Genomic DNA, 15,530 nt, shown 5'->3' with positions numbered 1-15,530 from the left:
ATAACTAAGTATCTGAATGAGAGATCTTCTTAAAATATGCGAAATGTTTTCAAAATATAAGCAATTTTCTCAGTCATCTTAACCTATAAGGACCCAGAGAGACATTTATGGCAGTTTCCAAATTAATTTTCTCTCTATTTTACCTTTCCCAAATGATTTATCACCATTTTTTCAATCATATTATCAGCTGAATTTTGCATTTTTTCCAATAAAAATAATTTATTTTTCTATGTTTAATTTGCTGATCACGTAGATCTTCATAAAAGGTTGGAGTAAAGTCAAAGGTTATTATATCAAAACAGAAAAAATAAAGAAAAAGTGACTTGTTCAGTAAAATCTATCAATAACTGATTATAAACCAAGAGTCTCCATCCGCTGTCATTGGTCCAACTCCATGGGTTTTACTGGTGAATCAATGTTGTAGAAGATGACAGTGTTTCCACGGTAACTACAGAGCTGATGACCACGAAAAGATGACAGACTGCATTTTACACCAATTATTTTCATGTATTAATAGGATTAATGGATCAACAGTTTAGATCAGTAGATGGTGGATGTTTGGGTGTAAAATAATAACACATATACCAAAGTAATGACAAACTTTCTGAAATTTAACAAAGGAGAATACTTGAAGACCCTGGTGCTAAAAGTCCTGGAGTCACATTTTTGGATAATTCACGTTGAGCATGTAAACATGTTGTATTTGTTTAGCAAAGTCCACCCTATAAATGTTTTTAACAGACTTTTTTGTGTGACTTCAGTACTTTTAGCCTTCAATTGCTGACATATTTTATGGAGGCGTCTCATTAGTCTGACATAAAAAGCCATCATTTGGAAGATTTTGCGGTGTTTTGAGAAACTAAGTCATCATTATTGTGACATCCAGGATCCTTCTTTCCCTCTGTGTCAGAAATGGGCTTTTATACATTACCTTCAGTCCACTTATCACACAGAAGCCTGGGATTGTAAAGGTTTGCAGGATCAAAGGGAAAAGTTCCCCTGACCTCAAAACCTGAGGTAAAGCACTGTATTCTTCTGTCTGACTCTCCCACACACACACACCGACATTTAAGATGAGCCATATCCACTGGGGTGATTTGATCTCCTGCAGAGACGTGATTGGCAATGTTTTCAACCTTTGCAGAAATCATTGCCAGGTTTGTTAGAGGAGAAGAGACCTTTTTATAGCCTTGTGATTTCTAAAAGACTTAAAAAAAAAAAAACTGTGGATGCCTTGAGGTCCATCTTCCAACCGGTGTTTGATGCTGACTGAACATACACGAACAGTACAGTAGCTATAGAAGCCTTTTATTTCACCTCCTGTGAAGCTGCAGGAGTCTTCACTCATTGAAGCTTATTGATGTCCTCAGAGATGCTACACAGCAGGTCAATGTTACTTTGCATTTCCATATCACCTTTGTTTATTTGCTTTGCTGAATTGCAAAAGTGAAAGCAATGTAAAGAAGGAGATTTGACCGCCGCGATTCTGCATCCAAGACCGTGTGAGATGATAGAGCAGGAAAAATCTATTCCATTTATCTCATCTCAGCCCAAAGAAACATTCTGTCTAAACAGAATGTGAGCCTGCTGTGCTGATGCAGCGCAGGTGTTAATGGGCATTAACATTCATAGCCTGACATATTTTATCTACTCCTGTGTTTTGTTTGCACACCTTGCTGTTCAGCATACAGTCACTTAAAATGTAATGAAGTCTCTGTAGTTTTCTGAGTTCACAAAAGGGAGCGAGTTGTTTGGGATTTGTTGTTGTCCTTTGTTTGTTTTGTGTCGTGGAAATGCTTACATGATACTGAATGCTCACAACAATACTAAAACCAGGCGTTTAGTGTCAATGCCACCTTATGTCTTATACAGGAAAAGACAGTTGATTTAGTCATATGGTTCATGTGAGCTACCAAGGGAATGTCTACAGAAACTTAGTGTTAATTGCTAAAGGTATCTAAGGTTTCAAGGACTGATAGCATGAATATTACCCTGTAGATTTTAATCTGCAGTGGTGATGAAAACAACTCCCATAATCCCATGGTACTTTACAACATCACAGTTTTTTCATTGTTTTGACTGGGTCGCCCCTAGCTGCAGAAATTACCCATTTATCCATATGTCTGTCATGTTTTCCTGATATCTCAGTAGGTTCTCAGGGGGCAGGGACTAATGCTGCATTCCAGAGTCCTGGGAGATGGGAACTATTCGATGTCCAATTCGATAAAATACATTGGAACACCTGTCCAAGATGGAGGTCCTAGTTGCAAAGTGGGGCTAGATAGAATTGACTCGACCTCACCGCAAACTATAAAGTGACGCCAACACAACAAATGGCAGCACACAGTGTGCAAGTTCACAATGAAAAAACTTCACAATATAAAATTAGCCCATCTGTCATTTGGCTTCTTCCATCTTGTTTGCATATATGAGAACACTGGACTGTCGACAGTCAAAAAACCTCTTCAGTAACAAAGCAAATAGGAGTTCAGATTTGCGATCACCATGTTTGTTGTTTATGTTCAACATGGATCGCCTGGAATACTTTGAGGTGGGATGTAGTTAACTCCAAGTGAGATATATTCTACCTCCCAGCACTCTATGCTGCATTCCAGAGTGCTGGGAGATGGGAAAGTTCCAACATCCAACTCGGTAAAATACATTGGAATGCCTGTACAAGATGGAGGTCCTAGTTGCAAAGTGGGGCCAGTTCGAAGTGCCCCAACCTCACCGCAAACTACAAAATGATGTCAACACAACAATGCTGCGCACAGTGTGCAAGTTCGCGATGAAAAAAAAAACTTCACAAAGTATAATTAGCTCATCCGTCATTTGGCTTCTTCCATGTCGTTTGTCTAGATGAGAACACTGTACTGTCGACACTTAAAAAGCCTCTTCAGTAACTAAGCAAATAGGAGCTTAGATGTGTGATCTCCATGTTTGTTGTTTATGTTCAACATGGATCACCTGGAATACTTTTTTTTTTTTAATATCTTTTTATTTCACAAAAGAAAATCATCCAGATACAGTACAAACATAGTGATACTGGGTCTTACATTTCGCATTTCTCCTTTGTGCACTCTTCCCACCCCCACCCCTAAAGGAATAAACCAACTAAACACACTCAAAAGTAAAAGGCCAGAGCAAAAGGGAATATTAAATCAAAAATCACTTCGGATTTTGTATAATTCGTTGATCTTGCCTATTTAAGTTACTGTTTGGAGGTATGGGGAAATACATATGCAAGTTCATTACAAAGACTTTTTCTACTGCAAAAAAGAGCAATAAGAATTGTTCACAGTGTTAGTTTTTGTGAACACACAAATCCACTATTTTTCCAATCTAAAATTTTAAAACCCATTGACCTTGTGGAATTCAAAACTATTCAAATAATGTATAAAGCAAAGAATAACTTACTGCCGGGCAATATTCAAGAAATGTTTTGTGAAAGAAAGGGAGGCTATGATTTAAGGGGAAAGTTAAACTTAAAAATTCATAAAATATGCACTACGATAAAAAAGTTTCTGTATCACCATCTGTGGAGTAAAACTATGGAACAAATTGTGTGTGGAGATAAAACAAATATCAAACATAATACAGTTTAAAAAAAGATTTTAAAAAAATGTTTCTTGAGAGGTACAGTATTTAATAATGACACTGAGGCCTGTTTGTTTATGAATGATGTACTGATAAATCTGCTGTAATTATTGAAGAAAATGGTTGAACTGTTGAGTCTGTTTGTATGACTGTACTGCCATGATCATATTGTTGTGTGTAATTCAGTTACTGCATTATGTATTTGTTGTGGTTCGATGCCAAAATTACGAAAATAGTATTGCTTGATTCTTGTATCAAGTTAGTGATAAAGGTGTAAAAGCACTGAGGGGTAGGATTAAATAAGTTTATACTTCTTCCTACTCCTTTTCGACCATGCAATATTCAGACTTGTATGTGCTGAAGATAGATTCTGTCATATTAAATGTTTTATTTTGTTTTGTTTTATTTTGTTTCCTTGCATGTTCGAAATAAATAAATAAATCAAATCAAAAATATAAAAGTCTAAATATAAAAAGAAAAAAAAAATACTGCTACTACTACTAGCCATATTAATTTAAATTGATTAATATAAATTCAAAACAGATAGTAACTGATACAAATACATTGTTACAAATATTCAATTATTTAACTAGTAGTATTGTGACTGCCTCCGCTGCTACCGCTGCCACAATAATTCTAGAAAATTAGGCTACTGGTATTATTAAATAATTTTGTATTATTACAACAATTATTATTTTCCCCCTCTCTCTTTCTCACTTTCATTTATACCCCCCTCTTCCCCTTTTCCCTATCACCCCTAACCAAGCTATATGGTTTAGTTGCTATTTACATTTATGATCTTTTTCTTTGTAATATGACGTTGTTGTTGTTTGTCAATACTCTGTCATTGTTGTTGTTTTTGGTTTGTTTGTTTATTTGTTTGAGTTTCCCTTTGTTTATGTGTTGTTGTTTTTCTGTCCACATTGTCTTGTTAACTATCACTAATAAATAAAAAAAAATAATACTACTACTAATGATAATAATAAAATAAAATGAAATAAAATAAAATAATAATAATAACAATAATAAGGGTAGCAACATAAGCATGACCATAGTGATACATGCTGTAACATAAATAGCAGTAGTAGGGCAGTATTTGTGGCATACAAACTCAAACTTTCTCCATACCGGAGAGTAAAGGCAACTAAATTTCATTAAAGAGATGGCCACGATTGTATTTATCCAAAGTCAGTTTTTCTAAGGGTAAAAAAGAAGTCAACTGATCATGGAAAATCTTAAAAGATAGAGGGGAGTCATTCTTCCAAAATAAAAGTATGCATTTCTCTGCGAAGTAAGTGATCAAGTGCGAAGTAAGTGATCAAACCTGGAATACTTTGAGGTGGGATGTAGTTTGCTCCAAGTGAGATATATTCTACCTCCCAGCACTCTGGAATGCAGTATAATCCCAGCTCATTGCATCCAGACGGGGTACACCCTAGACCTGTTACCAGGACTGGCACCTGACCGTTCGGACTCACACTTAGGTGCAGTGCAGAGTGAGAACGGAGTTGGTGTTAAGTGTTTTTATGAATATTTTAAAGTGGTAATGCAGCCTGTCCAGTTGCAGTGCTGATTTGAGGTTTCCTGGACCCGACAGGTAACGACACAACTGGGTCAGTCAGCTGCGATGGACATACAGCATAATACATAACCACAGCTGTCTATGAGCTTTTCCTCATGTCACTGTAGGCTGTACCTGACAGACGCAGCAGAACCAGCAGATCCTCTTCTTCTTGTTGATAAACTGTACTTTACAAGCTCGCTGAATCAAAATTCAGCACGGATATGCAGCCTGTCAGATACACTATGTATTTCTATGTCAGTGTGTGTGGCTAGCAGGCAGAAAGCCAGCGTGACCCAACTTCAGCTTTTCAGCTTTAGTGCAGTGCTGCAGACAGCTGTGCCACAAACACGCTGCTGTGGATCACCGCGAGGGCCTTTTATTTAGGTCACATTCTGTGCTTCAGCGGCCAACAGAAGGGATCTCTGTCAACGGCAATGAATACCTTTAGTTGGACACAGCCCACTTTTTAAGTGCCCTGCAAGAAGTGAACACTGTGCGTGTCTGTGCAGCATGTAGCGTGTTCTTTTGTGTGTGTTCGCTCTAGTGACTGTATTTCAGAGGGGGTTGGGGATTGACCACTATGCATTTTCTATTTTCACTCACAATACAAGGTTAATATATTAGCTTCATTCTCTCCAGAACGTGTTGATCCCCTGGTTTAGCACAGACAAGCAAATTGCATGAATAATTCCCCCAGTTTTTCAATATAAATTAATTTAGAACAGTTTATAACCATCTCATGGCAAACGATAAATCAGACTACTTCTGTATTCATGCTCATAAATGCATCCTGCATGTTCCCTACACAGCATCCTCTAGTTATGTAAAGAATTGCCACGGTATTTCATTCCACTATTCTGTCTCCCTCATTTTCTTCTGTTATGTTTCCTCCCTTCGTTCCCTCTCCCACCTCCTTTTATCCCCCTTTTTTATTTACCACATTGGCCTTTGGTAGTGCATTATAAATCGCAGTAATGAATTCCCTGCGCAGACTCGACCACAGTGCTACACCGTGGTGCGTGGGCTCTTATTATTGTCTCGTTAGCTTCACCTCTAGTCCATCGGAAACAGTGTGGGTTCAGCAGCTAGCCAGCCGCAGCCCCAGATGGGTACGGAAGGCAGTTTAAGGGCGCTGATGGATGCCATTGTTTTCATGTCACCATGTAAGGGAGAGGTCATTTATTGCCAGTTGCCACGACCTGCCCAGAAGCTGTCAGCTGGGTTTTACTGGCCAATTAGTTTGCCCTTAGAGGAGAACTAGAGGTATGGAGGGAAATTGCAGGACCTGGACTGTGAGCTTCAAAGTGTGGGGGGATGTGCTTACATGCACACAAAGCAGGTGTATTCTAAAGCAAAAACTGGCAGTACGTTATATTTAGGTGTCTGCGGTAAACGTATGTAGTCACATATGTCCTAAAAAGATGCTCATTAAGTAGACTATTAGTGTCAACAGACACTTTATTTTTAGATTATGGGAAATGTATTAGCACTTATATGCAGTTTAATTCCAAAAACAAATGAAAAGGAGTGAAAGTTTATAGTGTCTCATAATTTCTCTGTCTAGTCCCTCAACTTTTAAGTATAAGATCCTGTCTATGCTGGCTGTGTTTTTTTGTTTTTCTTCTTATATAGGTTATACTGAAACCATTTTTTGATTTTTTTCAAAGACTTTTATGTTTGGTGGTATTTGCATAACCCATTTTTGACGACTAACTTCTCCTGCAATTTGTAGGCTACTAATTGAATCCCAGCATAAATTTCCATCGTCGTGTTGTTTTCAATATGCTTAGCTAATATAAAATAAGATAGGCTAAGCTAAGTTAGACAAAGCTAAACTAAGAAACTGGATAACAGCAACCGACTACATCCTGTTAATAAAAACCTCATGGTATTTTATGTAACTGTTTATGATAGCAGCACAAAGTGCAGCCCATTAATAAGAGATTAACCTTAATAAGGCATTGTCCTTAGTGTAGATATGGTGGCTGCAACATAATATAGTTAACTGCTAATAACTGGCCTTATAATACTATTAAACATTCATAATAAACTCATAAGACTTCTTTTAATGCTCTTAAGCAGTCTATAACCTGTTAAAGTGCCTTTAAGTGTCTTGGTCTTGTTAACACTGCTTGTTAAAAACATTTTATTAGGAATCGTATGGGAACTTTATTACCCATTAACTATTTGTGCTTTCTAAAACAATAAAAAAAAAAGAATGCTTTTTAATGTGTTTCATGTTTCATAGTCTGGACTGAATTCAGAAAAAAATCTCTCCTTCCATCATCATTTTCTCTTTTCTTTTTTTTTTTTCTTGAGATGCACTCATACTTTATTTAGAACAAAAATAGCTCATCGGGGAGCTGGAAATAGCGCTGAACTCTTCTTGATATCTCTTCTTCCTTTGTTTATCTCTATTTCCTCGATCCCTTGTCACCTTTTCGCTGAAATGTACTCGAGTGAACGGAGACGTGGAAGAGGAAGCTTGAGGACAGATCTGGATGTCAGGGATCACATGCCAACTGGCTGCTATATTTGGGCATGCGTCTTTTGAAGTTTTGAAGGACAAAAATACAAGGTTGAGGGAGAAGAAAGGGTTCTAGGCTCGGCAAGTTTTCTCATGTGTGAAAGCGTGCCAAGAAGTATCTTCTTCAAATTAAGGCAGATGAGGACACTTCACTGTGCTTTGAGTTAATGCAAATATGAGATATTTATAATTCGGTCTCTCTTTTCTTGTTTGTTTGTCTGTTTTTCCTCATGGCTGTGTGTTTCTTTGTAGAGCTAGTTCTGGGGCCTGTGCCGACTTCCTGTGGTAGCAGTTGGATGTGCACGTTGACCCAGCCACGATGACAATGAAAGGCCTGTCAAGCAGCCGCAGTCACCATCACACGGTGACCTGTGACCCCTCTTATGACTCCATGACCCTGGGGCATTCAGATCGTCGGTCCTACTTCCTCAATCCTGGGGAGGCTCATTCTGCTGACCACCCCTGCTTCACCCAACGTAACTCCTTCCAGTCTGAGTGCAGCACCTACCCAGATCTGGCCAGCTGCACCTTCCCTCGCAGACATTACAGCTCCCATCACGAGCTAAAGGAGGAGTGTGGCGCTGTGGTGCCTTATACCGGGCCAACAGGGAGCATTAAGAGCAGTGGAGGAGGTGGTGGTGGAAACAACAATCGCATCCCTTCTAATTTGCTGGACCAGTTTGATCGGCAAGCACCAGTGCGGCGTGAAGGCTACCACACGCTGCAGTACAAGCGCACTGCAGTAGAGCACCAACGCAGCGACAGCCCGGGTCGAATCCGCCACCTCGTTCATTCTGTCCAGAAGCTTTTCACCAAGTCTCACTCCTTGGAGGGGCCCTCGGGGTCAGGTGGAGGAGGGAGTGGGCGGATGAACGGCAGCAAATCAAGCCCAGATGACCCACCCTCTTCCTCTGGCACCCTGAAGCACAGCAAGCGCAGTAAAAGCAAAGACCGCTCGAAGTCAGAACCTAAGATGCGCTCCGCCATCTCGGGCTACTGGAGCTCTGATGACACACTCGACCGGGAGGTTTGCCTCTACCACCATCACCACGGGGGCAGCAGTGGAGGCCTCCCCTCTGGGGTCATGACTATGGGCCGCCATCCGGACAAATCCCAGTCGCAATACTTCATGGAGTCCTATAACACTATAAGCGCCCACTCTCTCAAGACGTCTCGCAGCAACAACGATGTGAAGTGTTCGACGTGCTCTGGCGGAAGCAGCAGCGGAGGCCTGCCGCTCGTAGCCGCACTGGATGGCCCGGTGCAGCTGAAGAAGAGCTCATGGTCCTCTACTCTGACGGTGAGCAGGGCAAGAGAGGTCTACCAGAAGGCCTCAGTCAACCTAGATAAAGCTCTAGTGAAAGCCGAGCAGGGGCGCACCTGCCACTTCCTACAGGTAGGACTGTTACAACAGCCCCACCTCTCGCATGTCACGCTTCATGCATCATCTGGTGCCAGCTGCTCCTCCATGCCACTGCATGTCTGTGTGTGTGTGTGCTTCTGTGGATATTAGAGAGGTTAATGGGAAAAGAAGTGGACAGATTTCATCTCATCATTCCCTGTGTCTCAAATTATTTTTGTCACTGGATGTTGTCATGTGTTCCTCTGTTTGTGCCACGTGCATGAAAATATTCTGTATGTACATGAGTATGTGGATGTTTTATGCTAGTACTCTTCCACTGCATGTTAGGGGATTATACTTAACCTTCACCTTAAACTGGATAGTTCATGCTTTAAGCCAGTGGTTCCCAACCTTTTTTGGCTCATGACCCCATTTTAACATCACAAATTTCTGGTGACACCAGATATTCAAAACGGAAACAATTTTTTTTTTTTTTGCTAAAACTAATTTGACCATGTAATACAGGGGTGTCGAACTCATTTTAGTTCAGGGGCCACATTCAGCTAAATTTGATCTGAAGTGGGCCGAACCAGTAAAATAATAACATAATAATATATAAATAATGTCAACTCTAAGCTTTTCTGTTATAGACGGAAAAAAGTAAATTTATATTGTGAAAGGTTTACATCTACAAACTATTCTTTCAAAAGATGTGAATAACATGAACAAACTGAAAAAAAAGCAAGTGTAATTTTAACAATATTATGCCTCAGGTTATCATTTACGCATGTACATTATAACTTACAGATCACAGTGGATCTACAAATACACAAAACATTTAATAACAGACAGAATATTGTCAAAATTGTACTTACTTCTCTTAAGCCATTTCAGGTTATTCACATTTGTTCAGGTTATTCACATTTTTTGCGAAATTATACTTTGTTTTAGTGTAAATACATGAAAATATTTGCATTTACAAAAAGAAAATTTGGAATTGTCATTATTTATATGTCATTATGATAGTATTTTACTGGTCCTGCCCACTTGAGATTGAATTGGTCTGAATGTGGAACCTGAACTAAAAGGATTGTTAATATCTTAGTGTAATTTTACATTTCACAAATTCATCCCAAGGACCAGACTGGACACTTTGGCAGGCTGGATTTGGCCCTCGGGCCGCATGTTTGACACCTGTGATGTAATAGTTTGCTATAATATGTTGCAAATAAACGTTAAGTTTAGATGACATTTAGGCTATATAATGTAAATTTTTATTAGTAAGTTTTAATCTTAAAAAAAAAAATTTATCAGTTCAGTGCTTCAGTTTCAGCTTTAGAGTTTGTCATGTCTTTTATGTCTCTCTCAACTCACCATATATTTTTTATTAGTAAGGTTTTTTTTTATTTTTTTTTAATCAATTACTAGAAATGTCAGGCGACCCCATTTGAATTCCAGGCCCGACCCCAAGGTTGAAAAACATTGCTTTAAGCTGATAACACACTATGTGTTTTAAGTTTTCAGGTTAATGTAGGATCACTGTAAACCAGCCTTCTTCATACTATGTACCAGCTCAACAGAACATCCCAGAAACATATTAATCCAGCCTGTTTTTAAAGTATATATGGGAGATAAACCCACTGCATTTTTTAGTTGCTGAAGTTATATTGATGGTGGAGTGTATATACAGTGTTAGTAAGTGTATGTGTGTTTTATTAGCTCAGGGAGACTATGGTCTTATTATAAGATCATGAAGAGCCGGAGGTAAGCAGACAAAAGAGTGTAGAGAGAAAAAAAAGTTCCAGTCCCTAAGCTCAGTGGTCACACTACCCCTCGCAGTTGCTACATACACACAAACACATTCATGCAAACTGATCGTCCCGCCCCATCCTGATTCTCTTTCTCTGTTTTGGAGGAGATAAAACTGTTTCAGATTGCAGACATTTCCTCACAGCTGCAAATATAATCCTTAGGAGAGCAAATGGAGGGACAAAGATGGAGAAAATAGAGTGGAGGGTGTGCATGTGGACAAAAAGAGCGCAAATAAGGGCAACAGAGGAGGGTAAGCCAAGTGTGAGAGAGTATTAAAGACAGAAAGAGAGAGAGAGAGAGGGAAACTTCTGTGTGGCCGTGAATTTTAACAGCCTGGAAAACGGGGAGAGCAGATCAAGGAAGGATGTTGTTGCTACGGTACAACAACGTTTCTCCCAGCCTAAAAGAGCCATTGGTTTCAAAAACTGGCTTTCAAGGAGAGCAGCCTGACAAGTTAGACTGCAGACGTTTCCTGAATCCTTAACACAACAACATGATTTGATTTGGGATGAGATTCTGCTTAATGTTCCCACACACACTGACACAAAGTGAATAACTAACCTTTTCATGCTGTCTCACTGGTTAAAACCTCTTAAATATGACACCGAGCAGAACCAGGGCATTAGGATTACCAAGCATGACATCATTAAGTTTTTATGGTTTTCACTCAATAACGATAAATTAATTTGACGTCATCACCGACCTGCCTTTCCCAAGACGTTAATAGACCCTTTTTTGCTCCTGACATCAAGGTCAACTTGGTTTCCTAGCTACGCACCAGTCTGTTGAATGATCCCTGTGCACTTTTTTCTCGCTCTGTATCTCATTTCTTTCACTTCAGAGCTGGTGCCCTAACAGCCACTCACATTGGGACTGCAGTGGTTCTGCTGAACAAAACCCCCCTTTGTTTTCCCTTGCTCTCCATGTCTTCTGTCTTTGACTCTCTCTCTTTTAGATTAGGGCTGGGAGATATCTTTGCCTCCTTTTATTTTTACCTTCATTAGAGTGCGTGAAAAGTCAGGAGAGCAGACACTGGCCAGGCTACTGCAAGGTTTTGTCCAAACAATTAATTCCCTGAATTTGATATGCCGAATGCATCACAGGACAGACAAAAGAAGGCCTGGGGCACTCAAATGCTTATGGTATGATCTAAGCAGACCCTGCACTGATACTGCTGCTACTGAATCTTTTACAGAAGGAAGTGCACTGTGTGAGGCAGGTAGTTCTACGAGGTCAGGGTAGAAAATGTTCCTGTCGTAGCTGTGTCTCTTTTATTCCAGTGTAAGTTCACCTGTAAAACCTCCAAGCATGTGTTCCGTCTTTACCTTATCTCTTCTCATCTCCACAGGTGCCTCAGGATGACTGGAGCAGTTTTTCTCCACTGGGGAAGGATGACGAGATCCCGTGTCGGCGGATGCGCAGTGGCAGTTACATCAAGGCCATGGCAGAAGAAGACAGCGGCGACTCGGACTGCAGCCCAAAACCCTCACCTAAGGTCCAGGCACGGCGGGCCAGCTACCTGAAGGCCACGCAGCCGTCGCTCACCGAGATGACCACGCTCAAGTGAGTTTGTCTGTGTGTGTGTGTGGGGGGGGGGGGGGGGGGGGTTTCACTGAGACTGGGATTTTCACTTTTGATAGGACTGTCTTTTATTACCTTCGCCAAGGAGGTTATGTTTTTGCCAGGGTTTGTTTGTCTGTCCGTTAGTGTGCAACATAACTCAAAAAGTTATGGACAGATTTTGATGAAATTTTCAGGGTTTGTTGGAAATGGGATAAGGAAGAAATGATTAACTTTTGGGGGTGATCCGGAAGAAATCCTGGATTCTGGATCACTTTGAAATTTTCGTTAACATTGTGGTAAATGGGGCCCAAATTTTCGTTTCCCAATATCTCGCTTAATTATTGACCAAAACTCATGAAATTTAACTCAGGAATTGACAATGGGGTCCTCTATCACATTTCAAAGGCTGATCCGGATCTGATCCAGAAGGCGGATTTTATTTAAAAAAATAAATGTAGGATTTGTATCACCGATTATGTGGGGAATTTTTGCGCTTGGCAGAGGTCTGCGCTCTCCGAGTGCTTTTCTAGTTTTGTATTTGGTGAATGAATATTCAGTGGATAAAATGCAAAAAAAAAATTATCTTAAAACCACTTTCAGTCATGTTACAATTAAAAAAAAAAAGGCAATGACCTCATAAGAGCCTTATTAACATTCATATTGATGAATTTGGATTCTCTGAATATGTTAAAATTAATCTGTACGGCACTAGATGTTGTCATGTTTCCCTAAAGGTCCACATGTTGAATTTGTTCATATTGGTGGCAGAAAAGTTGCCTATTTCTGCATAATATCAACTGTCATAAATTGTAAAGTTAGGTCCACACCTTGAATTCAGACTTTTAGTAAACACAGACAAAAGCTGTCATTTCAACATATGAATGTAAAAAAAAAAAAAAAAAAACCTAGTGAAAATCTGCATACACATCTCTGCAAAGGCAAAGATAATGAGTGAATATTGAAACATACATATTTTTTGATGATGTCTTTAACCCTTTCATGCATAGTGGTCACTACAGTGGACAGTTATTCTCCAGCTGTTCTCTTGTATATTCATGGGTTTTGTTGTTTTAGTTCCATATCAGCCAACACAGTGGACGCTTATGCATCATCCCATACACCGACATTCAAACCATTACTGTAACTTTGCTGTTCTTGATTAACCTGATCTGCAGTAACATGTTTAAGTATAAATCAGTTGTTATTTGTCAGACTTTTTTTTTCATATTATCTCCATGAAGTGAAAAATAACTAGCATTGGAATATGTTAAAATGTGACAAAACGATTAGCAGCATTAAAAATGTTTTTATTTAATTGTTTTCATATCATTTTCTGTTATTGGGTTTTAAGCACATGTTTCTTTTCTTCAAAAATTAAATGCATGGACAGTTTTGTAACTCCATGAAAAAAAAACTCAATCACATTGTTTTTTTCATGCCTAAGAAGGAATAAAAACACTCTTGACTAAGGTTCTCATAATTTATGAGATGTGAAAGGGTTAAATCACTGTTCCTGGCCAGAATAGAATAGAATAGAATAGAATAGAATAATTTGTCATTGCATACCATCCATACAATGAAATTCCATTATCTCTCATACAAGGGCCGTTCAATAAGTTCATGGCCTCACCCAGAAATACTGGTTGTTATAATACAGGATGTTACATTCTTTCGTGATGGGATAGTGATGCTTGAACATCGATGGACCAAGTGCATTGCTGTAAATGGAGATTATGTTGAAAAATAAAATATAAATTATCAGTCTGTGTTGTTCTTTTCTGGGTGAGGCCATGAAGTTATTGAATGGCCCTCGTATAAAACTAACAACAACCAACATAAGACAGAGAAAATCAGAAAATCATTTGAAAAGCTGTAACCACTGAACATTGGGGGGGGGGGGTCAAAAAATAAATAAGCTGCCATATGTTCTGTTCTTCTTTCTGTTCAATTCTCTTTTTATTAGGATTTTCCATGGTTCACATGTTTATTCACATAACAATTCACCATTCTCATCCATTTATCTGTAAATTACAACTGAATCAAACAGCGATACCCCTGTGACTCCACAGACAATACAGATAAGGATGGTTTGTCCTCCCTCAGTAATACAAAAAATAAAACTTAGACAACACAAATTTAAGAACTAAACTCCCTAGAACAGGAATGCTGGGGTACACATTTGTGATATAAAAAAAGTTTAAAATTTTTTTTTTTTAAATTACAAAGGGGTTAAAAAGGAAAAACGGGGTGAAATGGACAGAAGACATATCTTTAGATAAACGATGGTTGAACCGGTGCGACATCCCTAAACCATCTTTCCCATTTTTTCAAAAACAGACCTTGTTATAGTCTTATTGTAAAAGTAATTCTTTCCATCTTAAAAATGTCATAAATGATGTCAATCCACTCTTCCATTGTAGGTTTTTCTAGTTTTAGCCACTTCCTTGTTATGGCTTTCCTACTAGCAGCACTTAAAATCTGAAATAAATATTTGTCATTAAGAGGAGACATTTTCTGAAGGTAGAACTCCTAAAATATAATGATAAAAACTCAAAAGGAATGTCTGTCTGGAATCCTTTTTACAAAAATTTATAGACCTCCTGCCAGACCAGAATAAGTGAAAATGATTTGCCTTTAGCCATCTACACTGCCTCCAGTTTATAGCTGAATTGTAAGATGCAATATGTTCTAATGTGATTTTACATCTAGTATAATATATAAATTTGTGTTAAGGCTATGGTCAGAATGTTCTTGTGAAAAAAAGAAAATGCAGACAAACAGAAGGAGATGGAGGCAGTGAGTGTTACTCAAACATCTGCCTGGTGGTGGCCTGGCTTATGTGTGAGTCTGACTGTGTGGTCACTGTTTATTTGCTCATCCTGTGTTTACAGCACAGACACAAAGCTCTTAAACTAACTGCATAGATGGCCTGTATATCCCCGCAATGACACAGACATATTACCAAGACTAAGGCCTGATTTAAAATACATGATGCATGCCCATGTACTGACAAGTCTCTTCAAAAATAAATGTGTTCTTCAGAAACAGGGTTGAGAATATCAAATATTTTCTCTTTCCCAGAGCAGTTCAGTTTAAAACATCTAGTGTTAAAAGACAAGCTTTAT

The 15,530-nt window shown here is 38.9% G+C and overlaps 1 protein-coding gene across 3 annotated transcripts in view; it reads left to right on the top strand.

The window, feature by feature from the left end:
* dlgap1b (discs, large (Drosophila) homolog-associated protein 1b) overlaps positions 1 to 15,530 on the top strand; it is a 149,295-nt gene that overhangs the window by 77,966 nt on the left and 55,799 nt on the right. For all 3 annotated transcript variants that reach the window (XM_030122933.1, XM_030122932.1, XM_030122934.1), the window contains exons 3-4: positions 7,941 to 9,084; positions 12,191 to 12,405. In XM_030122933.1, the coding sequence (XP_029978793.1) occupies positions 8,008 to 9,084; positions 12,191 to 12,405 (1,292 nt within the window). In that variant the 5' untranslated portion in view covers positions 7,941 to 8,007. The remainder of the gene's footprint in view (positions 1 to 7,940; positions 9,085 to 12,190; positions 12,406 to 15,530) is intronic.

Source organism: Sphaeramia orbicularis, chromosome 20, assembly GCF_902148855.1.
Source record: "Sphaeramia orbicularis chromosome 20, fSphaOr1.1, whole genome shotgun sequence".
NCBI lineage: Eukaryota > Metazoa > Chordata > Actinopteri > Kurtiformes > Apogonidae > Sphaeramia > Sphaeramia orbicularis.
The sequence above is the reverse complement of the archived record's forward strand: the minus strand, read 5'-3'. Positions and strand labels throughout refer to the sequence as shown.